This window comes from Phodopus roborovskii, unplaced genomic scaffold, assembly GCF_943737965.1.
Source record: "Phodopus roborovskii unplaced genomic scaffold, PHOROB, whole genome shotgun sequence".
In the NCBI taxonomy this organism is placed as follows: Eukaryota; Metazoa; Chordata; class Mammalia; order Rodentia; family Cricetidae; genus Phodopus; species Phodopus roborovskii.
Window position 1 is genome coordinate 4,557,764 of NW_026126575.1, and position 26,288 is coordinate 4,584,051.

Below are 26,288 nucleotides of genomic sequence, written 5' to 3' on the forward strand. Positions count from 1 at the left end.
ACACCGGGGCTACCTAACCCTCCTAGGCTTCTGGCACCTGGCCAGCCTCTGAGGTGTCTACTGTCCAGGTTTGAACCTTCATTCTGCCACTTCTGTCTTGGACAGATGCGGTCTTTCTGGCCTCAGTGTCCATCCCTGGGATGATCCTGGTACTGTCATAGGGGCTATATTGCAGCCCTAGGTGAATGAACCCCTGCATGGCCACCCTGAAAAGCTGCTCCCTCACTTCAGGGTACTGTTCATGTTGTGTCCTCATTGTGGTTAAGCATTCTTTCTGGGGGGGGGTTAGAATCTAAATGTGGCCCCCTTAAATGTCCACAGGCTCTGGTGGCAAGGGAGTCATGCTCTTTTTGCCCTTGCTTGGCACCTGTCACTGTGGCACGAAAGTCTTGGAAGACCTCTGCTTGGTGTCCTTGCCCTCTCTTCAGGCATTCCCAGCCTGAGTATTCCAGCACCCTTGTATTCTAGAAGCCTTGCACAAAGCACTTGGCTTTTGTTTCTCATCAGGAAAGCCTAGCTTTAGGAAAACACCTTGTTCCAAAGGCTTTATTGCAGGCCCTTCTGTGGTATCTGTGGATATGCTGTGCCCAAGGAGTGCTAGCTTCTGCCCACACTGGCCTTCACAGGCTCTTGACCTGACTTTGTAGTCTAGGACCTGAGAATACCTTAGCATTCACAGCACCTGAGCCTGGGGTCCACTGAGCAGAACTGCAAAGCAGGCAGAGGTGAGTGAGCCCCCCACTCCCCCAGCCTCCTGCTGAGCCTGTGTGCAGAGGTGAGGTGGGCAGGAGCATCAGGGAGTCTACAGGGCTTCCTGCTTCCAAGAACTTCCCCTTGTCTTGGGCTTGAAACAGTGGAAAGGAAGGTGAAAGGGTGGGTGCTATGAGTTGATGCAAAGTCTTCCCTTCCTCCACTTATTTTAGGAATGTTGAGGTATGCACATCATGATGTGTGTGAAGGTCAAAGGACAACTATGTGGCATCATTTTTTTCCCTTATGTTTTTACATGAGTTCCAGGGACTGAATTCAGGCCATCAGATATAGTGGCTAGTGTTTTTATCCAGTCAGCCTGTTGCTGGCCCCTGAGGCTTCCTAAGTGGGGGAAAGAGTAAGGCACTGTGGGGGGACCTCTTCCTCACATTTCACATGTAGTTCACTGGCCCTCCATCATGCATGCAAAATCCAGCTGCCCTTGGTCTGGGAGCCAAAGGTAACAGGCATGGTAGGAGCAGAGCCTTCCTCCAGTTTCTAATCGATAGAGGACTCTGTCAGTCCCTCCCTTCTGCTGGTTACCATGGAGGCTGGAGGACCTCAGAGGAAAACTCCCCTCCCAATGTGGCCTAAGTGTAGCTTCCACATGTCCCAACCCTCTGGGGTCAGGATGGTTGGAATGCCAAGCTTAAGTCCCCTCTTCTATGCTCTGAGCCAGAATTAGCCTGACCCCAGCACTTACTGCTCTCTGACAGTAAGGAACCTGGACCAAGCTGTGTGCTAAGGTTTCTGGGGACCCAGTATGGGCACAGGTCTTCTCTTAGTAAACTTTTTGTCTGTGTTCCACCCCACCTCCCGTCCCTGTGATACAGGGCAGGCCTTGAAGCCAAGCCCATGACGACGGGTCACATGGTACACTGCTTGTGTGTGAGCACATCTGTATTTCTCTAGTCTCTGGTTAGGCATGGACTTCTCTATCACTGTGCCCCTGCCACACTTACCCTGTCTGCAAAGCCTGGCACCTTCTCAGCCTCAGAGGCTCCCATGAGGAGCCACTAGGCTCCAGAGACCATATTTTACACTGGGTTTAGGGTATGTTTAGTGGCTTCATGGTGGGGCCACAGAGCGTCTGCCTTTAAGGTCTCATCCCACTGCTGTTCACCTCTGAGGTCACATCTGTCCCTAAATCTCTTCCCTCATAGGCCTTGGAGGACAGGCGGGGCCAGGTCTGGCCTAACGCCCTTCAGCAGGCTGGAGCCAGGCCTTCCTCCGAGGCTCCTGCAGAGCCCCCTGGGAGCCCAGCATGGATCATTAGATTCTATTAGAATCAAAGAAATGAGTCATATTTGCAAACAAGCCATGCTCAGCCAATCTTCCTCTGTAGCTGTCAGAAGGAGGAGGTGGTGTGGGAAGGGCTATGTGGGGGCCCCATGCTCCGGCTGGCGGCCCTTTTATAATTGTTGCCTCCGCCAGTCTCCAGGGGACTGCTGCGGCCAATAAATGGCTGGCCTGCAGTCAAAAGGAAACGATTTGGCCCACTCTGAGGATGAATTTACATCTCCAAGTGCTGACTGGACGGCAGCAGGGCAGCCGGCTGCAAACACACGTCCAGGCCGGCCTCTCTCTTTTTAGTTTCCATCCTGGCAAGAAGTGGCCCTTTTCTTGGAAAAGATCTGCAGCTTACCTCTGGAAGAAACTACTGGGAAGCTTAAGGATGGGAGTCTTGACCAGAGACACACTGATGTGTTCCAGGGGGCATCAGAAAAAAAAAAAAAGAAAAAAGAATCAGCCCCAGGCTTGATTACTGCTTTGGGTTAATGGGAGGCTGAGCCTCAGTTTCCCCGTCACCAAATGGCTGTAATGAATTCCCTCAGCTAATGTCAGGTGAGCGTCTTCATGTGCTGGGTGTTATGGTTCAGACAGATGCAGGCCCCACGTGGTGCACAGATCTGAGTTGCTAGTAGATGGACACATCAACCAGTCAGAAAGTAAGATCATAATGGGAAAGTGCTGAGTGTAGAACCAGTGCTGTGGAAGGAGAGGGCTGGAGTGCTCTCGATGGAGGGTGTCCAGGAAAAATGGTTGCCCTTGGGAAAGAGACTGTCTATGAACGGTGGAAGCAGCTAGTCCAACAGTTCAGGGACCACATTCAACCCCTGAGGAAAAAGTAGTCAAGGGGCAGGTGAGGGAAGGAGGTAGAGTAGACAGCTATATACCCGTGATGTCCACCTTCTTGTCTGTTTGCTCCCCTAGTCTTGTTAGGTACTCCCCATATCTTTAAAAGCATCAACATGAGTGGAAGGTGAGAGGGATAGGTTAGGAGGGAGGCTGGGACCATGGGAGGATGTGGAGCTAAGGATGAGAGTCTGCATCACAGATACTGTGGGGCCCCTCTGACAAGTGCAGAGGACAATATAGTAGAGAAGCTAGGAAGAACTCATTGTAGTGGCTTTGGGGTACAGTAGGGCTTGAGCAGGGAATCATGGCGGGGTATAGGTGTTTAGGATGCACCCACAAGTGATGTTGTATGGCAGCTTTGTGTCATGCATGCACCTTGCAGTTTACTGAGCTCTACTCAGAGCAGTGAGAAGGCACCCTTGGAAGGAGGGAGGGCACTGAGAGGATTGGTGGAGGGGTCCCTGCTGGGATTCAGATGGCTGGCTACTCTCCAGCTCAGGCCTGCCTGGGGCTGTCAGAGCCTGATTGACAGACTTATTCCTTCCATTCCTAAGACATGTTGTGACCCTAGCAAGCTATATGAATCCCGATGACAGACTTGTATGATTTCAATACTGTGTAATTTCAGGTAGAGGCAAGAAGGTCAATCATTTAAGGCCAGCCTGGGCTATGTGAGACCCTGTCTCAAAAACAAAACAAAACTTTAATCCCAGCATCCAGGAGGCCAAGGCAGGTGAAATTCTTGAGATCGAGGCCAGTCTGGTCTACAAGGTGACATCCTGGACAGCCAAGGCTAGACAGAGAAACCCTGTGTCACTCCCCACCTAAGTCTATAAAGTGTATATATGAATTACTCACACTGCAAAAGAGCTGCATTTATTGTGAGTCCCTGTCCCCTGGGAGCGCCTGCTCGATGGGGTGTATTCAGGTTCTCTTGATCACAGCAGCTGGTCTTGTGCAGATATCCCCTGCCCTGCTGGCTTACTTTGTCCCCCAAGGATGTTATTCTGTTTCACCAGAGCACCAAGAACCTGACACTGATGGTATTCCACTGTGCCCACTTCAAGGCCTAATTGTATCCTAAAGGGGTACTGGGCAGGGGGCATGCTGGTAGAATAACAGAAGGTTCTGGGAATGGAGCTACTGGGTCAGGGAAAATCCACCTTGAAGTGTCACTGGGTGCCACCCTACAGGGACTGTCCCCAGCAGTAGAGGAGTAAAAGGACTCAGTTTGTCTCAGCTACCCAGAGCAACTCTACTTGGCAGTGCTTGGTGACAGTGGGCTCTCCGTTGGGCAGTTAGTTGGCTTTGCTCTAACAGGGTGGTGGGAATGGACAGAGAGAGAGGGTCATGACCTGGATGGGGATCTCAGGACCAGCAGGATCTGGCTTTAGAGTTCTGAGCTTCTTGATAGATTGCCCCAAAGAACAAAAAGACAAAAGACAAAGAGGCAGTCTCATGGCCGATCATTAACTTAGTAGACTATGTCAGCATGCTGTCCATGAGATGGTCAGAACCAGTGGGAAGGAAGGCAGGCTAGATGGGCTCTACAGCAAGTTACTTGGAGCATCAGCTGCAGAGGACACACTTCCTGAGGGCAGTCTAGGGAAAAGGCTGCGTGTGTGAAGGTGTGGATTAGGGCCACATTCTTCTCCCCCATGTGGCCCATTCACAGGAGCGTGGGCTGTCTCTCCCTGTGTGCTGAGCTTCCATGGCTGCTACCCAAGTGCTGAATGTTGAATGGGAAGGGCTTTTTGTTCTGTGGTGCTGCCAGGTCTCAGCTTGGCAGGGGCCCAGCTGCATGTGGTTGGCTGTTAGCCTGTTTTGTGAAGGTACCCCATGATGCTGCCCCAAGACACCAGATGATCCCAGCTCGTAGTGGAGGACTGGAGGCCCCTTTATCGTTTAAAAACTTTTAGTTACATTTTATGCCTATAGGTGTCGCCCCCCCCCCCGTGTGTGTATACAGGTATGTACATGTATACACACCACTTGTGTGTCTAATATTCCCTGGAATTGGAGTTATGCATGGTTATAAGCTGCCATGTAGGTGTTGGAAATTGAACCCAGATCCTCTGGAAGAGCAGATAATGCTCTTAACCTTTGAGCCAGCCTGCAGGTCCTTAAAAGCAGGTGCTATTTTCTTTTAAAATCAGACTATGTTGTGGTGCAGTTGGGATAACCTTGGGACTCAGACAGGCCTGGAGTTTTAGTGGCTTTGCAAATGTGGGCAAATGGACCCTCCAATCCTTGGTTTTCCCATCTGTGAAATTCGACCAATGGGTTCTACCCCTTGAATTGAATGAGATCAATGGAAAAGGTATGTAGTCAGGTTCTGCTGGCTTTTGTGTCTTGTGTGTTGGTCAAACACTCTTCTAGTGACATGGTGAGGGGCACTGATGTCACTGCGAGCAGCAGAATAAGAACTAAGGCACCAAGCAAAGTTGCCCCTCCTCTTAGACTTGGGGTTACTTCTTGCATTGACCTAGTACTGTGAGGATTGGTTTTCCTGGGTGGTTCATTCATTCAGTAGCTGTTTGTTGAATCCTGCTGTGTTCCAGGTATCATCCTGGGTCCTGAGAACAATGACTGTGGACTAAACATGTTGCTTGAAGACCACTTAAAAGGACCCTTGGGTTTATTCAAAATTCCTATGTTGAGGCTTTTCTGGAGGAAAAAAAGCCAAAGGTCCTGGTCCAGAGGGCTCTTAAGACCCAGCTGGCTTCCTGACTATGGGGGTCCCATTAACCCACTGAAAGCCTAGAATAAATATCCTAGGATGTTTTCCCAAGAAGCAGCCTGGGTAAGAACGGGCACTACCAGTTTACGAAAGGACAAAACGAGGCTCATAGTCCCCACTCCTGTGGGCCTGCCTGCAGCTGTAAGAACTGTCTTTGTCTGGAACTCTCCTGGAGTGTGGGGACCCTGTGTCCTTTCTGTTGTGGTTGGCAGCTTAAAGACTTGGTGGCATGTAACCTGGAGGCTCAGTGTCTGTGCATTCAGCGTGGGCACTGCTGGACATGGGGTACTGGGACAGTAGGTTTCAGGGCCATCTGAGCTATGAGCATGCTGTGCTGCCTCCTACGGTTCCTTCCCTACAGGGAGGGGCCGGGTGAAGGCAAGTGTATGTAAACAGCAGACACTACCAAAGGTGACTGGAGGTCTCTGACTCCACAGACCTCCAGCTCTGCTATGTGGCTCTGAGCAGGGTTAGTGGCCTCTTCTCCCTGGGAATTGTCCTGAAAGCTATGGACCTGTCTGCTTCAGAGAGCCCCAAAACCCTGGCAGGGAAGGAGGGAGTAAGCCTCCACATAAACACCAGCTACATGCCAGTAGCTTCTGTGGGTATGCTTTCACCCTGCAGTCATGTGATCGTGTGTCAGGGGTCAGCCACCTCCAGACCTTGGTATGATACTGGACATTCTTGTGGTGTTTTCCTTACAAGTTTCTGCAGCAAGATGGGTACCCTATGCCCATACAGGACCCACTTTGCCCTTCTGAGGCTTACACCTTGGGAAAGATCTAGATAACATTCAGGGTTAGTTTTTTGGTTTTTGTTTTTTTCCTCTTTCTTTTTTTCCCCCCCATTGATTGGATTTGTTCTTTTGAAACAGGGTCTGACTATGTAGCCCTGGGTGACCTAGAACTCATACTCCTCCTGCCTCAGCCTGAGATTACAGGTGTAAACCACCATTCCCAGATAGCAGTCAGAGTTAGATCAAGGGAACTAGGACAGAGGGTGCTGGGAAAAGGGGTCCACCCTCATTTTACTGAGACAGAGGTATGGGGTGGTTAGGTAACTTGCCTGGGGTTAGCAGTTGGGCAGAAATGGAGATTTGAACCCTGTGTTTGGCCCACAGTTAAAATTGAAGGTTGCCCACAGATAATCAGCTCCATTATAAAAACATTGTGTGTGTGTATGTGTGTGTGTGTGTGTGTGTGTGTGTGTGTGAGAGAGAGAGAGAGAGAGAGAGAGAGAGAGAGAGAGAGAGAGAGAGAGAGAAAACAACTTGAAAGAGTCCTTTACTGCCACTGTGCAGGTCACAGGTCATTTCAGCAGGCTCAGCAGCAAGCACCTTTACATGCCGAGCCACCTTACTACCCAAATCAGTATCCATTTTACAAAAGAGGAAATGGAGGCTTGGGGAACTTAATTTGCCCATGGCCCAGCTGGGTTGAGCCTGAGGTCACCTGATAAGGATTCTGCAGCTTCCTGACTGCCCTGCTACCCTAGTCCCTTCCATTGTCTTCCTGACAAATGGGTCCCAAGGCTTATACACAGCAGTGCCTAGGCCAGGGGCTGCTACTGAGGCGTATCTGTGGAGATGGGGGCAGGTGTTGATCATTCCTTTGTTCGTCCATTCGTTCATTTGTTCATTCATTCACACTCTAGTCTAGGCTGGCCTGGAATTCACTGTGTAGCCCAGGCATGCCTCAAACTCAAGGCAGTCCTGTCTCAGCCTCCCAGGTGATGGAATGAAAATGAACATTTTGTATTTTATTTTGTCATTGTGCCAGAGACAGAACCAGGACATTGCCTGTGCTGGCTTTGCCGCCAAGTGGCCCCCAGCCTCTGACCTCTTTCTTGTTCTTTTTCCCCTAAGGCGCAATGTGCTCAGCCTGTCCTCCGGAATCGACCACCCAGGTGCTCTGAAATGGGACCTTGCGCTCTGCCTCCTCTTAGTCTGGCTCGTCTGTTTTTTCTGCATCTGGAAGGGTGTTCGATCCACAGGCAAGGTGAGTGGACTCCAGTCCTCTGCCTCAGGGACAGCCATACTATGGCCAGTTTCTCCTCAAAGAGCTCTACCCTAGGAGAAGAGCCCGTGTTGGGATACAAGAGTGCTCTGACAGGACAGGCTTAATGACCTCGTGAGTGGTGGGCAGCCAGCTTCCCCCACTGAGCTTGTGTGTCTAGCCATTGCCCTGCCCCTCATATGCAGTGTTGGTGTGATGAGCAAGACTTGCTGAGCCAAGGCCAGTCGGCAGTCCTGCTGCTGCTGGCTATTCCATTAGACTGCAGTGTGCTTTGCATAGCAGGCTGGCTGCCACCTGGAGTTTAGAACAGATGCTGAAGCAGGGCTGCCCAGCTACCCTGTATCACTGTCCTGGTACTGGAGTGCAGAGCCCACTGCGATACTGAACCTCAGTCTGAAGGGAAACCAGCCAGGCCTGGACCACACCACAGGGCAAGCAGAAAGAGGGAACATGATGTTGCCTGTCTCCTTCAGGACCCTGAGCACTGTGGTCCTGGGAGCATGCCTGTTGCTTTCCTCCAAACAGTGAGGAAACTGAGACTCAGAAGAGAACAGGTAGTTGTCCTAGAGCAGTTGTCCTCCCCTTCCTTCCAAGCCTGTCCCCTCAGCTGTCAAAAGGTGAACATGAGAGTTGAGATGAGGCATATTAAGTACCTCAGATCTGTGGACCAATAGACCTGAGCCACACTCTTGAGTAAGCAGCTATTGCCTTCTGCCTGCTGCCCCAGCTTCCCCACATGGAAGCGAGTCTGTCAGGGAGTGTTCAGGGAGCTTTGGTGCTGAGGATGCTGGAGAGAACATCAGTCGTGTTCGGGGTGCACTGATGCCCTTTGAGCCTCTTGTGTATGGATCCTGTCTTAGAAACAGTGAGGGGATCCACAGTGTTTGGCATCTGTAGCTGGCTGGGAAGAGAGATGAGCATGGGACACAGGTGCCAAGAGTTACAGGAGAGAAGAAAGGAGCGTGGGGAATCTTCTATAGGGTGGCCAGGCAGGGGTGACTGAGGTGGCTGAGTGAAGATGAGAAGGAGTAGGATCCACGCCTTTAATCCCCGCACTCAGGAGGCAGAGGCAGGCCTGGTCTCCAGAGGGAGTTCCAGGACAGCCAGAGCTGTTACACAGAGAAACCCTGTCTTTAAAAAAGAGTATCTGAGGGAGTTTTGCCAGCAGAGGCAATGGCCAGTGTAAAGGCCCTGTGGTGTACCTGGCCTGGACGTAGGAAGCCCCCAGTCTGATGGAGGAGGTTGATGTCTACCAGGCACAGTCAGCAATATTTGGGACACAGCGCACTACACAGGAGACAGAGCCAAAGAGAGGACGCCAGGCTGCAGCTGTGGCCCCTGTGAAATTGTGACTGGCCAGAGCTCTACTCCCCCAACCTATGCTGAGCTACACCCTGCTCTGAGGGGCAGGCACGCCCTGGTTCCTTGAACAATAGCGGGCTTGATGAGTTAGAGAAGCCAAGACAAACAGCTTTGTGGATTTCCTCCAGCTCAATGCTGAGAGGCCCTCAGAGGCCGTCCGCCTGCCTGCCTGCCTGCCTGCCTGCCTACCCAGGCCCACCCGCCGGCTGGCTTCAGCATCCAGCTCTGGCTGCAGACCAGGCTTCCAGCCGTGAGGGCTGAACCCTCTTGGCCAAGCCTGCTTCCGTGGCTAGCTTAGTCCAGGAGAAAGGAGGTTGATGGATGGAGGCCTGGGCTCCAAAGTTCAGGTGTTTGGTTTTGGCCTTTCCAACTCTCTGAGGGTCTGACATAGGCCCCAAACTCAGTGGTTTCACTCCTTCAACAAGCCAGGTAGCTGGGGTGTTAACATGGCCTCTCAGAGCTGGGTGGCAGCTCATTTAATCCTCCAGAAGTTTTTCGATCCTGCACAATTGAAACTGAGGTTCAGAGAGCTTAACTAACTTTCTCAGTGCTACCCAGCTCATCGGTGGCCAAACTGGGATTTGAACTCTGGCCATTTCCTCCTCCCCTCTCTCAGTCTTACCCCTATGTTGGGTTGTAGGTGCATTGAGGCAGAAGCCAGGCATGTTCCTGCTTGCTCACACAAGAGGACGGACTGCCAATGCTCACCTAGGAAGGGCCTGGACATGTGCATGGCTGGGCCTGTGGTCACACTCCAGGGCAGATAGGGCCTGACCTGGGGCTGGACTTAACCTCTGCCCATACAAATGGAAAGACTGCAAGTCCCTCTCACCTGCTCAGCCTCAGTTTCCCCTGGTGTGAAGTGAATGACTGAATGACTCTTGCTGCCCAGGCCATGCATTCCCAAGTAAAGCTGAGTAACAGGAGGCTGGAAGCTAGCTCCCTCTTGCTACCCACCAACCTCCAGAGGCTGGGGGTGAGGTCCTGCAAGCCTACATTTTCTATAAGGCCTCTGGCCCTGAGCTCAGAGGAGTAGTGGAGGATCAGAAACAGGAGTGGAAAAATACCATGTCCCACAGCAAGGCCTACTGGGCCACCGTCAGGGGCCTGTGGTACCAGCCTGGCACCAGCCTCTCTCTGGAAGACCTCAAGGGACAGTCACGGAAAAGTTGAGAGAAGGGCTCCCAGGCTCATCCAAGGAACAGCAAAGGTGGCTTTCTGGAGAAGTGACTGGAGCAGCACGACACGGTGTCAACAACAGTAACACTCCTGAAGACAAGGGGGCGCCCTGAAAGTACTGGGCCTAGATCAGATGCCACCACTGACAGCCTCCTATTTGGGGACTCCAGGCAGGTGACAGTGGCCAGTGTGGGCTTCATTTTCTCAAAAGGGAAGGGGTAGGTTGTAATGGTCCTGAGCTCATCCAGGTATGCTAAGTATTGAGTAAATTTATAGCACCATGCTGGGCACATAGCAGGCATCGAATAAGTGCTTATTAAAGAGGCAAGAGACAAGCCAGGGAGCCCCCAGCCCCCATGAGTCCAGTGATTCTGGCTGCAATCCACTTGCTTTGAAGCTGTAGCCCTCTGGGGACCTCTAAGGGGCTCCTGTGTGTGGCTATTGTTTACCAGCTTGGGTGTGGCCTTGCAGAGCCTCAGAGAGGGGGATCTAGCCAGGGGTGCCTGCCCGCCTATCCACAGGAAGGGAGGGGACAGACAGATTTTCATTCTTTTACCCTTTCAATGGCTTCCTGACTGGCCTTTGTCCCGGGTGTCTGTCTGTCCTTCAAGGGAAAAGAAACAAGAATGGCTGGGGACACCGAGGCCTGGAGGAAGAGAGGCATCCAGGGAGGGGTGTCGGACAGGAGGGCCTTGTAGAATGCCACCACTGTTTGGGTTGTTAAGTATTTCCAGACATTCCCTATAGACTTGGACAGAGGGCAAGGTCAGAGTTCCCCCTTGAAGCTGCAGCCACAGTTGCCAACTGGGAGGTAGGACAGGTGAGTGACAACCCCAGCTGACCCTCTGGGCCTAACACCTCCTTGCCCTGCAGCCTCAGTGCTGGGAACCTAAGCCTATTCAGTTGAAGGCTCTCATCTAGAGGTGGAGAGACCAAGTCTAGAGAGGGATGGTGGCCACCCCTCTGTTCTTGAGTTCCCTTCTAAGGGGCTTGACTTCCTAGAAAGTGATGGCCTCCCTCAGATCTTCAACCATTTTAAAGGCTAACTGCCCTGTGACCAAATAGCTCATGGAACTAGGCAGAGGGCCTTCCTTAACCCCACCCCCACCCCGACTCTGGCCTGTTGTGACCTCATGGGTCTCCTGTAAGCCTTTACCATTCTGGCCATGACCTTAGAGAAGTTCCCACTCACCCCCTTTCAAGTCACCATCAGTCAGGCTGTGAGTCTTGACAACCATTTGCTGTCGTCTGACTGTGTTAAGCCTCACCCATCCCCTGACAAGGGCTGCAGTGACTCTTGTCCTCATTTCATAGGAGAAGAAAGCAAGGCCCAGAGAGAGTACTCATTGTGTTTGCATCTCTCAGCAAGAGAAGGCCCAGGCATTTTTCTCATTGTGTGTCCCCATGCAGGTCCTGCATACTCCTGCCTCAGCCTCCTGAGTGCTGGGATTACAGATGTGCACTCACACCTGGTTCTGAATGTGTGTGGGTATTTTCCTACGTGTGTGTGTGCCTAGTGCCTGCATTAGACAGAAGAGAGCACCACATCTTTTGGAACCAGAGTTTCAAGTAGTCCTGAGCTACCCAGTGCATGCTGGGAACTGATCTCAGGTCTCTGCAAAAACAGCTGGTGATTCAACCCAAGTCATCGCTCCAGCCCTCTCTGACTCTTTACCCCAGTGGCGCACTGACAGTGTAATGGCAGCTGGTATGTGCTGAGAGCCATGTGACAGCTAGTGGGCTGAGCTGTGGCATAGACCCTGATTAGATTCTCAGTTGTATTGTCTGTATTTTTTCTCCTAGTGATCAGCTCTTCAAAGTGGGGAGGATTTGTTTTCCATCTTGCCCGCTTTTTTAAATTCTGAACTTAGATGAGCTATGTAAATTAGCCACAGGGTTTATTTATTTTTTTCAGCCATAAGCTAGATCCATATGTCCTATTTAGGACGAGAGGTTAAGCAACATGCTGAAGGTTACATGGTAGGGGACCACCAGCGTGTCTGCAGAGTCCTTGCTGTTCCCAGGGTGACCTGCTGCTTTGAGAGAAGAGGATGTCCGCACTCCACTGCAGCGAGAATGCTCACAGGTCTGCCTGACTCCCTCTCGCCCCTACAGGTTGTCTACTTTACCGCCACTTTCCCATTTGCCATGCTTCTGGTGCTGCTGGTTCGTGGACTGACCCTGCCAGGTGCTGGCGAAGGCATCAAGTTCTACCTGTACCCTGACATCAGCCGCCTGGAGGACCCACAGGTATGGGAGGGTGGTGCTCGGGGTGCAGGTGACTGTGTTTCCCATGGCTCTTTCCTGCCCACCTGTAGCCGGCCATTGCTGCCAGGCACTCCTCCACTGGACCAATGGTGCCTTGTGGTGCTTCCAAGCTCCAGAGTCTGCCTCAGGCATGGCACTGGCTAAGGTCATGCCAAGAGCAGAGGCTTGGTATTCAGGAAGGTATCCTCAGACGAGGGAGGGATTTAGAATTGATGGCGGCCCTGAAGGTTAAGGGGGTCATATTGTAAGTCCCTATCATAGCACATAGCTGATGAGGGGCGTCGAGAGTTTGTGAAACCCAGGAGGCTTTTGTGTGTCCTTTGAGACCTTTGTCCCAGGATCCCACGCTGTTCAGTTCCCTCCCAGGGGCCAGCATTTCTGGGTCTCTGAGCAGGGCAGGGTTGATGGCCAGCCTGAGCCATGAGCTGGGAAGGTAGACTTGCTGCCTTCCAGAGCTATGGGACATAGTGCCTTGTGGTCTATCTAATTCAGGCCCCTGGACTTAGCCATCAAGGCTGCCTTGACCTGGGAGTAGACCATGGTGACCTAGGAGTAGACAGAGTAAAGACAACTCTTTACTGAGTGTGGGAAGTCGTGCTGAAGGGCAGGGTAGGCTGGGGGCACATTCTGTAGGTACAAAAAGCAAGGTTCCCGGAGCGGTACTTCTGATCCAGTCTCTTAACTGATGCACAAACAGGAGGCCACTGTCTCTGCCTTCTGGGGCTCCTCTTAGCTCATCAACACCCATGTAGACCTTGTCATGGTTGGTCAAAAATCCTCACATTGTCAGCGCCCCTCACCCTAATGCCCTTTCCTTCCCTCTCAGGTTTGGATCGACGCAGGAACCCAGATATTCTTTTCCTATGCCATCTGCCTGGGGGCCATGACCTCACTGGGAAGCTACAACAAGTACAAGTATAACTCGTACAGGCAAGTGTCGCGCTGGCGGGCCCGGTGAACGTTAGAAATGATGATTAAAGAAAAAGAGAAGTAGGGAGCGTGGCTTCCTTGTGTTGTGATTAACTTACCCCCTGACGTGTGTGTAACTTAGGGACTGTATGCTGCTGGGATGCCTGAACAGTGGTACCAGTTTTGTGTCTGGCTTCGCAATTTTTTCCATCCTGGGCTTCATGGCACAAGAGCAAGGGGTGGACATTGCTGATGTGGCTGAGTCAGGTACGGTGGTGTCGGTGGCAGTGGTGGTGGGCACTGCCACCTAGTGTGTAAGATGAGTACTGCAGGCATGGAGCCAGACCCCAGGGGGATGGAGGGAACCTGACTTTTACATAGACATCCCCTCTCCCCTCAAGACATTCCCCCATACCTGAGTACAAAAACTACATTTCAAGGTTTTCAGTGCATCCTGGCCCACTGAAGGTGGGAGGAACAAGGGCGGTTGAGAAGGGAATTGGTGGCTGTTTTAGTTGTGGTTTTCCAGCCCCCAATCCTTCCCCAGCAACCGCTGGCTTTAGCCATGGAAGTTGCTTTCCAACTGAGACCCAGGGCAGCCACAGCTAGCACACCATCACCAGCGCTGCTGGCATCTTAGCCTTCATTTCTGCGGTTTGCACTCTGCTCCTGGCGAGCCCCACCACCAGGCTGATCCATTCTTTAATACTTTCTAGGTCTGTTTACCAAGCCTTATCCCTCCCAGCCTCCACTACAGTCACCAGGAGTGAGAAGGCGGGGGGGGGGGCACCCAGGGACCCTGACAGAGCCCATTTGGGAGTAGGACATGAGGACACTGTTGCCCTTAGGGAATGGGGGCCAGTTGGTCCCATGTTGCTACTCAAGACACCTACCGTCACAGAATGGTTGGTCAGTCTCAGGGTCTGTACAGAGTGGGTCCTTCCTTAGCAACATGGGACCCAGAGCTCTAGTGAAGATGGTTCTGGAACAAGGACTAGAATCTTACCACCTCATCACAGTGTTTAGGAGTCTGGGTTTGAGGACTGGGCCTTGGCCTCACCCTGCTGCTTAGCCTTGTGGTAGCTGGGGTAGAGATCCCCAGGGGCCACCTTCCACCACCCAAGTCTCTTGCAGAGCGATATTGTCTAACCTAATGTAATTGCCCACAGCCCCTCTGGAGCCTTCTGGAGGCTGCCAAGGACTCTGGGATGGAGTTCCCTTCAGGCCACCAGGATGGGGTTGGGGTAGACTGTGCATCATTTTTCTAGGGGCTTTTGCAGACCAGGGGCAGGTACCCTAAGTCCCTGTCATTCTCTGCCCTTGGACCACTCAAGGTCATGTCCTAGTTCCCTAGTCCTAAGCCCTGGTATTGGAAGGTCACAGGGTACTTCCACACTGTGTATCTAGATATTCATGTCTCACATGAGAGCAAGGGCCCAACTCAGGACCCTTGCTCGATTGGGTTGGGGCAGACTAGGGCCACAGGCAGTGTGTCTGGACACTTGAGCCTCTACCCATTGCAAGTCCGTCTACGGTAGCTCTTCCCTTCTCACTGGCTCCTCTGACCTCAGGCACCCTCATCCTACTATGGGCTGCTGGGGTCTAACTCAGATACACGCCCCCCCCCAAGTGTGAACTTCACACTGTACACACGTATCTATTGCTCTATGTCCAGTTGGACAAGAACTGTTTGCCCATCCTCGAGCTCCAAGGCAGAGACCAGGGCCACAGGAACTGGTACCACACCCTGGATTGGAAGTTGTATAGCAAGGCGCCCACCCCCTCTGCAAATGTCACTCTTTCCGCTTGCACATGCAAGGTGACTCCAAGCCAGTAACTGGGTGTCCCCAAGGGCAGGGAGGAAGCTTGTTAGGGAGGAAGATGAGGCCCGTCAAGCGGATCTTTATGCACAATGGGTATTTGCGTGCCATATATATGGTCAGCCCCAGTTGTTTCCTCTTCCATCCACTTCAAAGACCTCATCACTCCTTCCCCACAGTGATGTCTGAACAGCCAGCACAGTGAGAAGGACAGTGCCTCCATAAGAGTTTTAGCAAGCATGATAACAAAAGAAGAGCACATTTGAACGAGCCGAGGGAAGCCCAGACAGGACACAGCATGCTGTGCTGGCAGGGTATCAGAATGGCCTAAGTATTCTCAGCTTCTGTTCTCCCAAGTTCACTGTTGCTTTGGAGAAGGGCGCTTAGCCCCTCTCTTGAGGCTGGCTTGAGAAAATCTAAAGTGGAAGGCAGAAATAAGTGAACTAAGTCTGCTCGCAGTATCTGGTATTAGGGTGGGGGTACCACATTTTACATCTGTCTTGTTGGCTAGCCCTGATTCCCCAGGGGACCCCTGGGGTGGACCAGGCAGGGCTAGAGCTTTGGAATTTAGGGGCTCAGTACATTTCCAGTTCTAACTTGATTCCAAGTGTGTTTCATGATATCCCGGGTGGGAGTTATGTGTTCTGCACCCAGCCCTCTCCCCTCGGTCTTGCTCTTTCAAGCAGCTTCTGCCTTGGTAAGCAGCCCCACCTTAAAGAATCTTCTAGAATTTTCTACCAACCACTTAGCGCCTGCCCCTCTCCCCAGTTTCTCAGACGGCACTGAAAGACTTGCCCTCTGCCGCCGTTGCGGTTGTTGATGCTTTTAAGTGAGTTCTGGTTCCAGTTCTGTTTTTTTTTTTTTTTTTTTTTTTTTTCCAAAATTGGTTTGTTTTTGTGATTTTTTTTTTTCCTCTTAAGCCATTTGCTTGGTTTTGATGGTTGCTTTAAAGTACAGAACGTCTTCCAAGTCTCCTGCAGTCTGGCCTTCTTAATTGGTTTGATTTGTTTCTAGTAGTTGATTCCACAAGTACTAGCTAGATAATGTGCCCCCCACCAATCATCTAGTTGGGGGCTTTTACAAGCAGATGTTTGTGTTCAAATGGCTCTGTGAGCCACTCGAGTGAGCACAGCTCTTGTCCCTCTCTGCCTCTGGGGTGGGGTGGGGGGAGGGGGCAGAGCTTCCTGTTGATAAGAATCCATAGCCCTTTTCGGGGCAGTGGTATCCACCTCTGAGAATTGGAACAGAAGGATCCTGGGGCCACCTGACTCTCATGTTTCACGTAGAGGAAACTGAAGCCCAATATAGATGAAGTGGTGGGTGAGGACTGGGATGTGGGACCTGTCTTACCCCATGCCGCCTCCCTTCAGTGCCAGGCCTGGCTGGTTCTACCTTGCCTTGTGTGAACTTGGGTGCCTGTGGGGAACAGAGGCCCCACAGGCATGTCTGAAAAGCTGTTTGCCCCACTGGCCCACTGGGCATACTTCTAAATTTCTTTCTTTCTTTCTTTCTTTTTTTTTTTTTCTTTCCATTCAAACAGTGTTTTAGCCATTAACTAAAAAATAGAAACCGTTCCTTGCAAAGGAGGATGTCACGAATCACATAACCACAGCTTTCCTTCCAGCCAGCGTCAGTGTGCGGCTTTGGTTGTGTGAGGGGTGGGTCCTCCCTTTCCTCAGTCTGTGGCCACCTGAGCCCCAGGCTCAGTCCTGCTCCCTGCCCCTAGGATCCTGTGTCTATATGGGTTTAGATTCACCTGAGAGGAGGCCATGTACAGGTAGGAGACAGATGCTTGCCTGGGGCCCCTCCCAAGCCCCACCAGTCTGTTTCCCTGGCCCCTGCACTTTGGGCTTAGGTGACCCTCTCCTCACTCAGACATGAGTGATCTGTGAGGCCCAGGGTTCTAAGTGACATGGTGTTGATTGTTTGTCCTCCTGTGTCCCCCTCCCCGTTTCTCTCCCTTAGGTCCTGGCTTGGCCTTCATTGCCTACCCAAAAGCTGTGACTATGATGCCGCTGCCCACCTTTTGGTCCATTCTGTTTTTTATTATGCTCCTCTTGCTTGGACTGGACAGCCAGGTACGTGGATGTGGGGCTCTGGTGCTCATGTGGGCAGCCTCATTGTGAGAACCCATCCTTACAGAATCTGGGGGGATGTTCAGACCCTTCCCCCTCAAGCTGCTACCTCAGTGATTTTAGCCAACCAGTGCAAGGCCTCAGGCCAGCAGTGGGGGGGGGGGGGAAACCTTCTACCCTATTGCCCAAGGCTATTCTCCCAAAGGAGATGAGGGTGGCTAAAGTCAAGCCATAAATGAAAAATAGAAGGCCAGAACCCAGAGGTACAAAGGTCAGTGCATGTGTCAATCATTATCCAGGCCACCACAGTCCCAAGGATGTCTACAAAAACTGAATCACATTTGGCATACTACTCCTGATTCAGGCCAGCCTGTCCCCTAGCCTCTGGCTGTCTTATCTGCATGTTTATTTTGTTTTTTTTGGGCAGAACCAGGGCTTCACATCACTAAGCATGGACTCTGCCCTAAGCCATGCCCCCCAGCCATTTTCCTGTGCTCTGAACTCTACACCCTGCCCCAGCCCCCTGCTAGGGCTCCATAGGAGACAGTTCACTACCAGAGAACGCTGGTGTCAGCCATCCAGCTGCTGCATCTAGCTCAGGAGATGTAGCATTGTTGTGTGTGATGATGCCACATTCATCATCTTTCCTCTGAGCCTCAGTTTCCTCATCTGGCTTAATGGGTATAGTTTGTGAAGCACGAGGCTCAGCGCCAGGCATAGAGAATGCAGGTGCCCATGAGATTCATGGGAGATTGTGGGTCTCTTTCCCTGAAGTGGGTGTCATTTTGTGGGCTTATTTTTGAGACTCCAGGAGGGAGACTGTGGTATGTGCAGGGAGGGTGGGAGGTTGTGGGCTCAGGCCAGCTAGAGAGACAGGGAAGGCAGGAGAAACTCCTGGGTAGCCTGGCTTGGGGGTCCAGCTGCTTCAGGAGAAGTCTGTCAAACTGAAATAGGGGGTGAGATCAGGTCTGGATACTGACTCCTCATCCCCCTTCCCAAGCCTCAGAAAGCACTGTCAGGGTGGGTTCAAACACAGGTGAGTGAGTCCAGAAGAGGCAGCTGGTAAGGTCAAGAACACCGTATAAGATTTGGCAGCCAAGGGGTCAGATTAGCAGAGAAGACAGTGAAAACTTTTTGGAGCCAGAAAAGCAAATCCTTGTGCAGTTGGTGATGGACAGCCACTGTTGTAAACAAGCGAGATTCTGTTAATCATTCCTGCTCTGAGAGCTTGACCCTGGGAGCAGACCCCATGCGGTGCCTTTTAGTGGCTTTTAGAACATCTTCCAGGGCTCAGAGGGGAAGAAGAAAACAAAAAAATGCAAGTTAATAAGTGGCTAGGCATGATATCACCCTGGCTCCAAGCAGGCCTTGCAGGCTCCCAACCTTCCCAGCCGGAGGTGCCAGGTGTTTTCTCCTGGGGGAATGGGGTTCAATACAGGATGTGTGACTCAGCTAAGCCACAGGCTAAGTGGAGAATTTTGAGGGGCTCTGAAAGCTGGCTTTGGGATGTTCCTATTTACCTTGCTTTGAAGAGCAGGCTCCTAAGGCTTGGTGCTTAAGTGACTTGATGGCATCATCACTCACACATGCACAGATGAGCAAGGAAATAGACTCTGGTTTGTTTACAGAACCTGGAGAAATAGGAGGGCTTTGGAGAAGCCAGCCTTCCATGGAGGTGCAGAGAATCCACTGTGTGAGATCCCACTAAGTGCCAGAAGTCACTCAGCCATTTTTTTTTTCCATGTGCACTGAGCATGTCTGATATCAGGCTTTGTCGTGGGGACTTTTCTATCCTCAAGCTCTGCACCAACAGTTTTCTTTATTCGTAATGCCAACAATGTGATCTAAGAGCTAAATGCATGCTCTTCCCCAGCCCACTGCACCCAGGTTTTGATACATCAGTTCCTGCCCCTGCAGTGTCCTGGCCTGGGTGTCACTGTTGCCCTTTCCGTAGCAGGAGAAACTGAGGCTGAGAGGGGCCCATCTTGGCTCTGATTCACACAGCCTTTCACCTTAACTTGTTTTGGTAGCTGGTCATCAGGGCTGCCCATTTGCCCCAACTCAGTTGTTTTTCAGGTTCAAATCCTCTTTGGGCACATCAATAAGAGACCATAAAGTTCACTTCTCTCTCAGCGCTTAGGACCTTTTGGACGTCTTAGAATCCTGGCTGCAGAGTGCCACTCCTTCCGGCATGTGAAGGGGGTGTTTCTCTCTGTATCCATTCTTATGTTCTCCCTTACCACCTCCCAAAGGCCTCCATGATTGGATCTTTCTCATATGAATTCTGTAGAAACTTCTGTCCCCAAACCTTTTTGTCTTTTTATTTCAAGACAGCATTTCATGTATCTCAGGCTAGCCTCAAATTCACTGTATAGTCAGGTCTGACTGAACTTCTGATCCTCTTGCCTCTACCTCCTGGGTGCTGGGATTACAGGTGTACCCTGCCTGTGTTGATCAAACCCAGGGCCTTTGCATGCTAGGTGAGCACGCTGCCAAGTGTTTACATCCCCAGCATTTAGCATCTCAATTATGCTGCTATTAAAAGCAAGGTGGCTCTTTGTATAGGGACATAACAGTCTCCAGGATAAATCATTAGGTACAAAAAGGATGGAAAGATGTAGAAAGACTGATAAGTATCCTCGAGCATGGTGTGCGTGTGTGTGTGTGTGTGTGTGTGTGTGTGTGTGTGTGTGTGTGTGTGTGTGTATGTATGTTCCAGAATTTTCTTTATGATGTCTGGAACCCAAAGATTCCTGTATCACATGATTTCCAGTGGGTTTAAGCCACTATGTGAGTCAGACTGGAAGGTGCCTTCTGGGCTTTGGATGGGGAAACTGAGGCCAGGGTTTGCCCAAAATCTTCCAGCTGGTTAGTACAGAGGCTGACCTGCTTGCTGTGCTGTGGCTGAGCAGCCATGTGAAGGGCTAGGCTAGGCATTCATTGCCTTGATATGTGTGGCAAGCAGAAGGCCATGCACTCACCCTCAAGTGTGTCAGGACCGAGAGCTGGCCCTGGCTTCTTAGAGAAGCCGCTGCTCTTGGGTGAGTCTGCAGTGATGAGGGCAGGGATGATCTAAGTAGAGCCATTTGTCCTAAGTTTCTTGGATAACAGACCAAGGTGGCTGCCTGCATGGCCCAGAGTCTGGCTACATGGATTTCCAGGTGGATCTGGTGAGATGTTGCCCAGGACACAGGACAGGGCTCCTACTCCTCCCTTTTGTCAGATGTGCCCAAGCCCTCCTTCTGAGTTCCAGGTCAGCGCTGAGCCTCCTCATGCCCCTTCTCTCTTTCTCACCCCTCAGTTTGTTGAAGTCGAAGGACAGATCACATCCTTGGTTGATCTTTACCCGTCCTTCCTAAGGAAGGGTTATCGTCGGGAAATCTTCATCGCCATCCTGTGTAGCATCAGCTACCTGCTGGGGCTGACGATGGTGACGGAGGTAGGTGGCTATTATTTTGAGTGGTGTGAGAGAGTTCCCTTCTTACATTTGGATTTGATGCCCAGCCTCCTTCCAAGGACACAGTGGAGGCAGCTGGGATGGGGGTACTTATCATACCACCTTGGGCTTGGCCCCCCAATCAATCCTTAATCTGTTCAGCTCTCAATGACCATGCAGCTTCCCTGACACTCCTGTTTTGAGATGCTGTGGTCAAATCAAGGCCCTGGCACTTGTGTTGCAAGTTGTTTGTGTGGGTGTCTGCTGAGGAGAGCATCTGCGATGCCCAGACGACAGGGCCCATACTTTAAATAGGAGGAAGACACTAGGAGAAGAAGGGAACAGAAGGGTTGAAGGCAGTGAATGGAGAAGGGACAGACAAGAGGGGATGAGCCCTGGACACAACCTGCCTCAGTTCTCTAGAATGTTGCCAATCATTACCACAAACCCTGTTCAGGCCTTCACCTGAAGGAGAAACTGTGGGTTCCCTGGACTTGGCCACACTTGGTTTTAAGACCACCTTTGAGTGTAGACTTATGTGACCTTTTGTGTGGCTAACCCTGTGTGTTTTATCAAACATGAAATTGAATTTGTTATATGGCCCTAACTGGCCTTGAGCTCACAGCAATTTGCCTGTCTTGGACTCTAGAGTATTTGTTGTACACTTGGCCCTAAATATAATCTTCCTCCTCCTCTCTTCTCCTCCGCCTCTCTAGAATTAAAAAAAAAAAAAAAAAAAAAAAAAAAAAGAATAGATTTGTCACAGCCCTTTATATGTGAAAGGAATTGGAGACCATATAGCAAACCAACTTTATCTTTGACTTTTTTTCCTTCACAGGGTGGCATGTATGTGTTTCAACTCTTTGACTACTATGCAGCTAGTGGTGTATGCCTTTTGTGGGTTGCATTCTTTGAATGTTTTGTTATTGCCTGGATATATGGTGAGTTTACATGTTTTCACATCCTTTTTCAAGCTGTTCATTTGATCAGAGACTTTAATGGAAAAACTTCCCTTGCCTGGAATGTTCACCCCGGGATGCCCCTTGAGCATATCACAAAAAATCTTACTGAAAGCACAAGATGTGAACATATGTTGCTGTCACACCAGAGCCTATGGCGACCTACTCTTTGGCCTAAAAATGGTCCATTTTGACCTCTTAGAAAACTGAGATTGACCACCCTGAGATGTGGGCTCTGTCTTCCAGCAAGTGCAGGTGCCCAACTACATTTGAGTGTCAAGCTGCCTTAGACACATGCGGCCATGCTTGGGATGGAGACACAGGCCTGGTAGTTAGAGGCCCCCAGGTGACCCCTGCTGCACTGTTTCCTAGGGCTCTTCTGGCTTTGGCCATTGTGTCACCATGGGGCACTGCTGTCTCTTGTAGGCGGTGATAACTTATATGACGGTATTGAGGACATGATTGGCTATCGGCCTGGGCCCTGGATGAAGTACAGCTGGGCTGTCATCACTCCAGCTCTCTGTATTGTAAGTCTTACCCAGCCTGACATTCTCACCTTGTGAGCCTGCCTTTTGATTAGCATTTCCTGGGTGTGGGCTGTAACCGAGCCAGCTTCAGCTGTATCTGGGAGAGTAGGGGCATGTTGCTTTTTGTTGCCTGGTTGAGTAGGGTTTTGTGGGACCAATAGGAGTTTGTGAAAAAGAGGAAACAGGAAGGGCAGTTCCAGGGACAGTAGGCCAGGCTGCTCTCCTCTTCCTGCCACCTTGGAGTGGCCTTGATGCTTGCTTGCATGGGTACCTTCAGCAAGGTCCTTCCCTAAGACTCTGCTGTGAAGACCATTGAGCTTTCACAGGGGATCTTGGACAGTGCCCTAGAGATCGGTGTGTGTGAATCCCACCCACACTGCTATTCTGGCCAGCACCTTGTGCTCATATGTCCTTCACTTTAGAACCAGTGCTTAGGGATTAGTGTGTCCCCTTCCTTGTAACCTCTACTCCCATGCCAGACCAAGTAGACATGCTAACTTACTTTCCAATCTGGGCCTCAGTTTCCCCACCTCTGTGACAAGGACATCCGGACGAGGGCCTTCAGTGACAGTAGAATCTGATGTGATTGTGGCTCTCAATACACATCTCCCAACAAAGTCAAGAGATCACCAACAGGAGGCCCAATCCACGCAGAGATGTTGTTAGCTGGGCTGGGGCCACCACCCCCATTCTCCTTCACACCAGGCTTGTGATTGGAGTTCCTCTCACACTAAGCCAGGTTTCCTTCTCTCTCCTCTCTGGAGAGTTGACTGGACCAGATTCTCATGTACTGCACTATGAGGCAGAACAAGGCTCCCTGCTGGAAAGGCGAGGTAGAGCTCAGAGCCACCATCTGTGGAGTTCACATCACCTAAGCCACAGCTTTCTAGGCTGAAAGCATCAGAGAAAGGTAGACCCCATGGGCCACCTGCCCTCACCCAGCACCACTACTTCCCATCAGACCTGTTGCTAGGCAATGAGTAGTTGATTGATTTCACACATGACCCTCCCCAGGGGGCCTCCTCCCAAGGAGAAGGGTCTAGGGAGGCCCCCCAAGAGGCCCCCTCAAAGGCAGAAGTAGACTCTGCACAGTTTTAGGGTTCAGGGTTCACCCCATCACATCTACTCTTCAGGACCAAGGCCAGGTCCGTATCCTGTCCCTGGAACCAGACCTAGTGACTGGTGTGCAGAGAGGCCATGGCATTGAGGGGGATGGCTATCTGGCTTTCAGCTATGCCTTAGACATTTTGAGCACGTGCTGTGTATGCTTAGAACTGCATCTGGTGTTAAAGAAAACAGAGCTGCCCTAGAGTATTGCTTCTCAGCCCTCCTAACGCTGTAACCCTTTAATACTGTTAGTTCCTTATGCTGTGGGGACCCCAACTATAACATTATTTTCATTGCTACTTCATAACTATATGCTGTTAGGAGTTGTAATGTAAATAATATCTGTGTTTTCCAATGTGAAAAGGTCATTTGATATGTAAAATAAGAAAAAAATTAATAATTTTTTTTAAAAAAAAAAAAAGATCGCTTGAGGTCCCCTCACCAAAGGGGTTGTGACCCACAGATTGAGAACCACTGCTCTAGAGGGAGGGAAACTGCTGAATGTGGCTTCTGGAAGGAAGAGATGGAGCCTAGGCAAGCAACGCCAGGTGCACCAGAATGGAAGCAGGGTGAAAAGATGAAGGAAAAGGGACAGACAGGGGGAACAGCCCTGGGCACATGCTGAAGAGCTAGAAAGAGTCCTAAGGGCTGGGGACAGAAGACAAAGGAGGGAGTCATAGCTATGGGATGACATGGTTGGTATTCCAAAGGATCTGGGGAGCCATGGAAGGATGCTGAACGGGCGATTTGCCCTGGAGCAACCTATAAAGCCTAATAGCATCCTGTCTATGTAATAAGGATAAGGGAGAGGCCCTGCCCTAGATAATGCCTACTCTGCTCTCAAATACCTAGGGATCCTCTGATTGCCCCATCTCTCCACAGGGATGTTTCATCTTCTCTCTTGTCAAGTATGTACCCCTGACCTACAACAAAGTCTACGTGTACCCTGACTGGGCAATTGGGCTGGGCTGGGGCCTGGCCCTTATCTCCATGATATGTATCCCCTTGGTCATTGTCATCCTCCTCTGCCGGACGGAGGGACCGCTCCGAGTGGTGAGTGTGACACATGGGCAGTGGGGGTGGGGGTGGAGGACAGCCAGTGCCAGATTCTATGTGACCCTCTCTGAGTCCCAAGTCCTCTCACTGTACAAAAATCAGGGGATCCAAAGCAGGAGTATGCTGTGGGGGAACAGGGACAGGTGCCATTCACAGGGGAGAAGGCTTTAAAGTCAACCATGGGCTTAAGAGGCAATGTCCAACATAGTAAGGTAGAATATGGTGTCGGTGACAGATAGAGGTACAGTGGCCTCACGTGCCATGCTAAAGGGTGTGGGATCCCTGTTCTGAGTCAGGCCAGGAGATGGGCTCTGGAGAGGAAACCCGGCACCACCCCCATGGTGCTGGGGTGTGCTGCCCCTCCGCTCTGCTCCCAGCCTCTAGAACTGCCTGTCTCCTCCTGGCGCCCCCTCCCTTCCCCCAGCCTCCTCAGGAATTCTTCCCACAATGCAGGAGCCTCCAGGCCTGGCAGTCCCCTGCTTTTTCCACGAAATCCCTTTCTTAGAATCTACTTTAACCTTTGTGCCTGGGCCGGTTCCAAGGCCCCAGTTTTATTCTGGGCTGTTTTTATTCTCTTACAAAAAGAATCTGGAGCCAGGATGTCCTGGGGCTCTGGCTCCCCCCTGAGCTGGCCCAGGCTTCCTCCCTTGGAGGGGGCTGTGTTGGCTGGGAGAAGAAAGAGCCAGGGGCACATGCTAGTCTGAGGCCCTGAGGGTCTCCAGTCCAGGCACATAGAGGATTGGGGCTAGGACCCCAGCTCCCCAACCCCTCCCATCTCCCTACCATTAAGCTAGAGTGTAAATCTCTCTGTTGTTTGTGCTGAAATACCGGATCCCAAGACTGACAGGTAGCTGCTTCTGCCCTGAGCCCTCCAGGTGGCCCCTGGTGCCTTGAGCCAACCTGGGTTACCATTCTAGAAAGTTGTTACCACCCAGGCATGAGTTAGTTGGACGTGGCAGGGGTTTGTAGAAGTCTGCCCAGGTTAGACAACTTCTGTAGTGTAGTCACTAAAACTGGAGCAGGGTCTCTTGAACAACCAACTGTTTTTTGAGACAGTGTCTGAATCTATTGGCTTAGCTGGCCTGGAACTCACCCACTTACACAGCCCTTGTTGGCTCAAATATGCAATACCCCTGCCTCAGCCTCCCTAGTTCAGGGGATTATGGGTAGAAGCCCCACAGCTTGGCTGAAGGCCTGATTTTAAGAGGCTGGTCTGGCCCATGTGTAGACAGGCTCATTCAGAATGAGCTGCTGGGGGGAGGGAGGGGCAGTGAGGGCAAAGACTTCTCCCCACAGCTAGAGTGAGTCAAAGTCCTCCCCCTCCCCCAGCAGCACAAGATGTCCAGGTGGCACACCTGGATCTCTAACCCTATCAGGGTTCCAGAGCAAGCTGAGCCTTCCCATGTGGGCAGCCCCAGTGGCTGGTGGCTGCCAGTGACAGGTGCAACTTTTCTACTTTGCACATGGAACCTGATGTTCCAATGAAGGAGAGGCAGGGTTGAAGTTGACAAGGCAGGCTAGGTGTATGGGGAAGATTGCAGCTCTGTTAACCTGCTTAGAGCAACTCAGGTATGTTAGTAGGAGCCACACAGCTGGAGTTATCAAGTTTTGTGAGCTTTTCCAAGAGAATGTGGATTCTTAAGTGAAATAATGTCTTTAAATAAGTTGCTTCACCCTAGCCCCTTAGAGGTGCCAGGGGAAACTCAAGGCCACACATGTAGGCTGTAAGCAGCTTTTCCAGCTGTAATATGCCATAGTTGAATATAAATACCTACGAGGGCCTTTTGTTCCCTTCTAGTTTTTTTCCCCCCCTGCTGGCCCATTTCAGTCTGAGCAGGCACTTGGCAGGAAGTGGGCAGGAGGTGGGAAGTGTGAGCCAAGTTCCATTCCTAGCTCTGCTGGTGACTTCCTGGAGTCCTTGGAGAGGGCTCCATGGTCAGCACACT

At 51.3% G+C, this 26,288-nt stretch overlaps 1 protein-coding gene across 1 annotated transcript in view; it reads left to right on the forward strand.

Moving 5' to 3' along the window:
* Nucleotides 1-26,288, forward strand: part of Slc6a6 (solute carrier family 6 member 6) — a 46,560-nt gene that overhangs the window by 15,680 nt on the left and 4,592 nt on the right. The window contains exons 5-13 of the mRNA XM_051203307.1: nucleotides 7,494-7,626; nucleotides 12,301-12,435; nucleotides 13,280-13,383; nucleotides 13,505-13,629; nucleotides 17,148-17,260; nucleotides 20,559-20,696; nucleotides 21,532-21,634; nucleotides 22,079-22,179; nucleotides 24,169-24,339. Coding sequence (XP_051059264.1) covers nucleotides 7,494-7,626; nucleotides 12,301-12,435; nucleotides 13,280-13,383; nucleotides 13,505-13,629; nucleotides 17,148-17,260; nucleotides 20,559-20,696; nucleotides 21,532-21,634; nucleotides 22,079-22,179; nucleotides 24,169-24,339 — 1,123 coding nt within the window. The remainder of the gene's footprint in view (nucleotides 1-7,493; nucleotides 7,627-12,300; nucleotides 12,436-13,279; nucleotides 13,384-13,504; nucleotides 13,630-17,147; nucleotides 17,261-20,558; nucleotides 20,697-21,531; nucleotides 21,635-22,078; nucleotides 22,180-24,168; nucleotides 24,340-26,288) is intronic.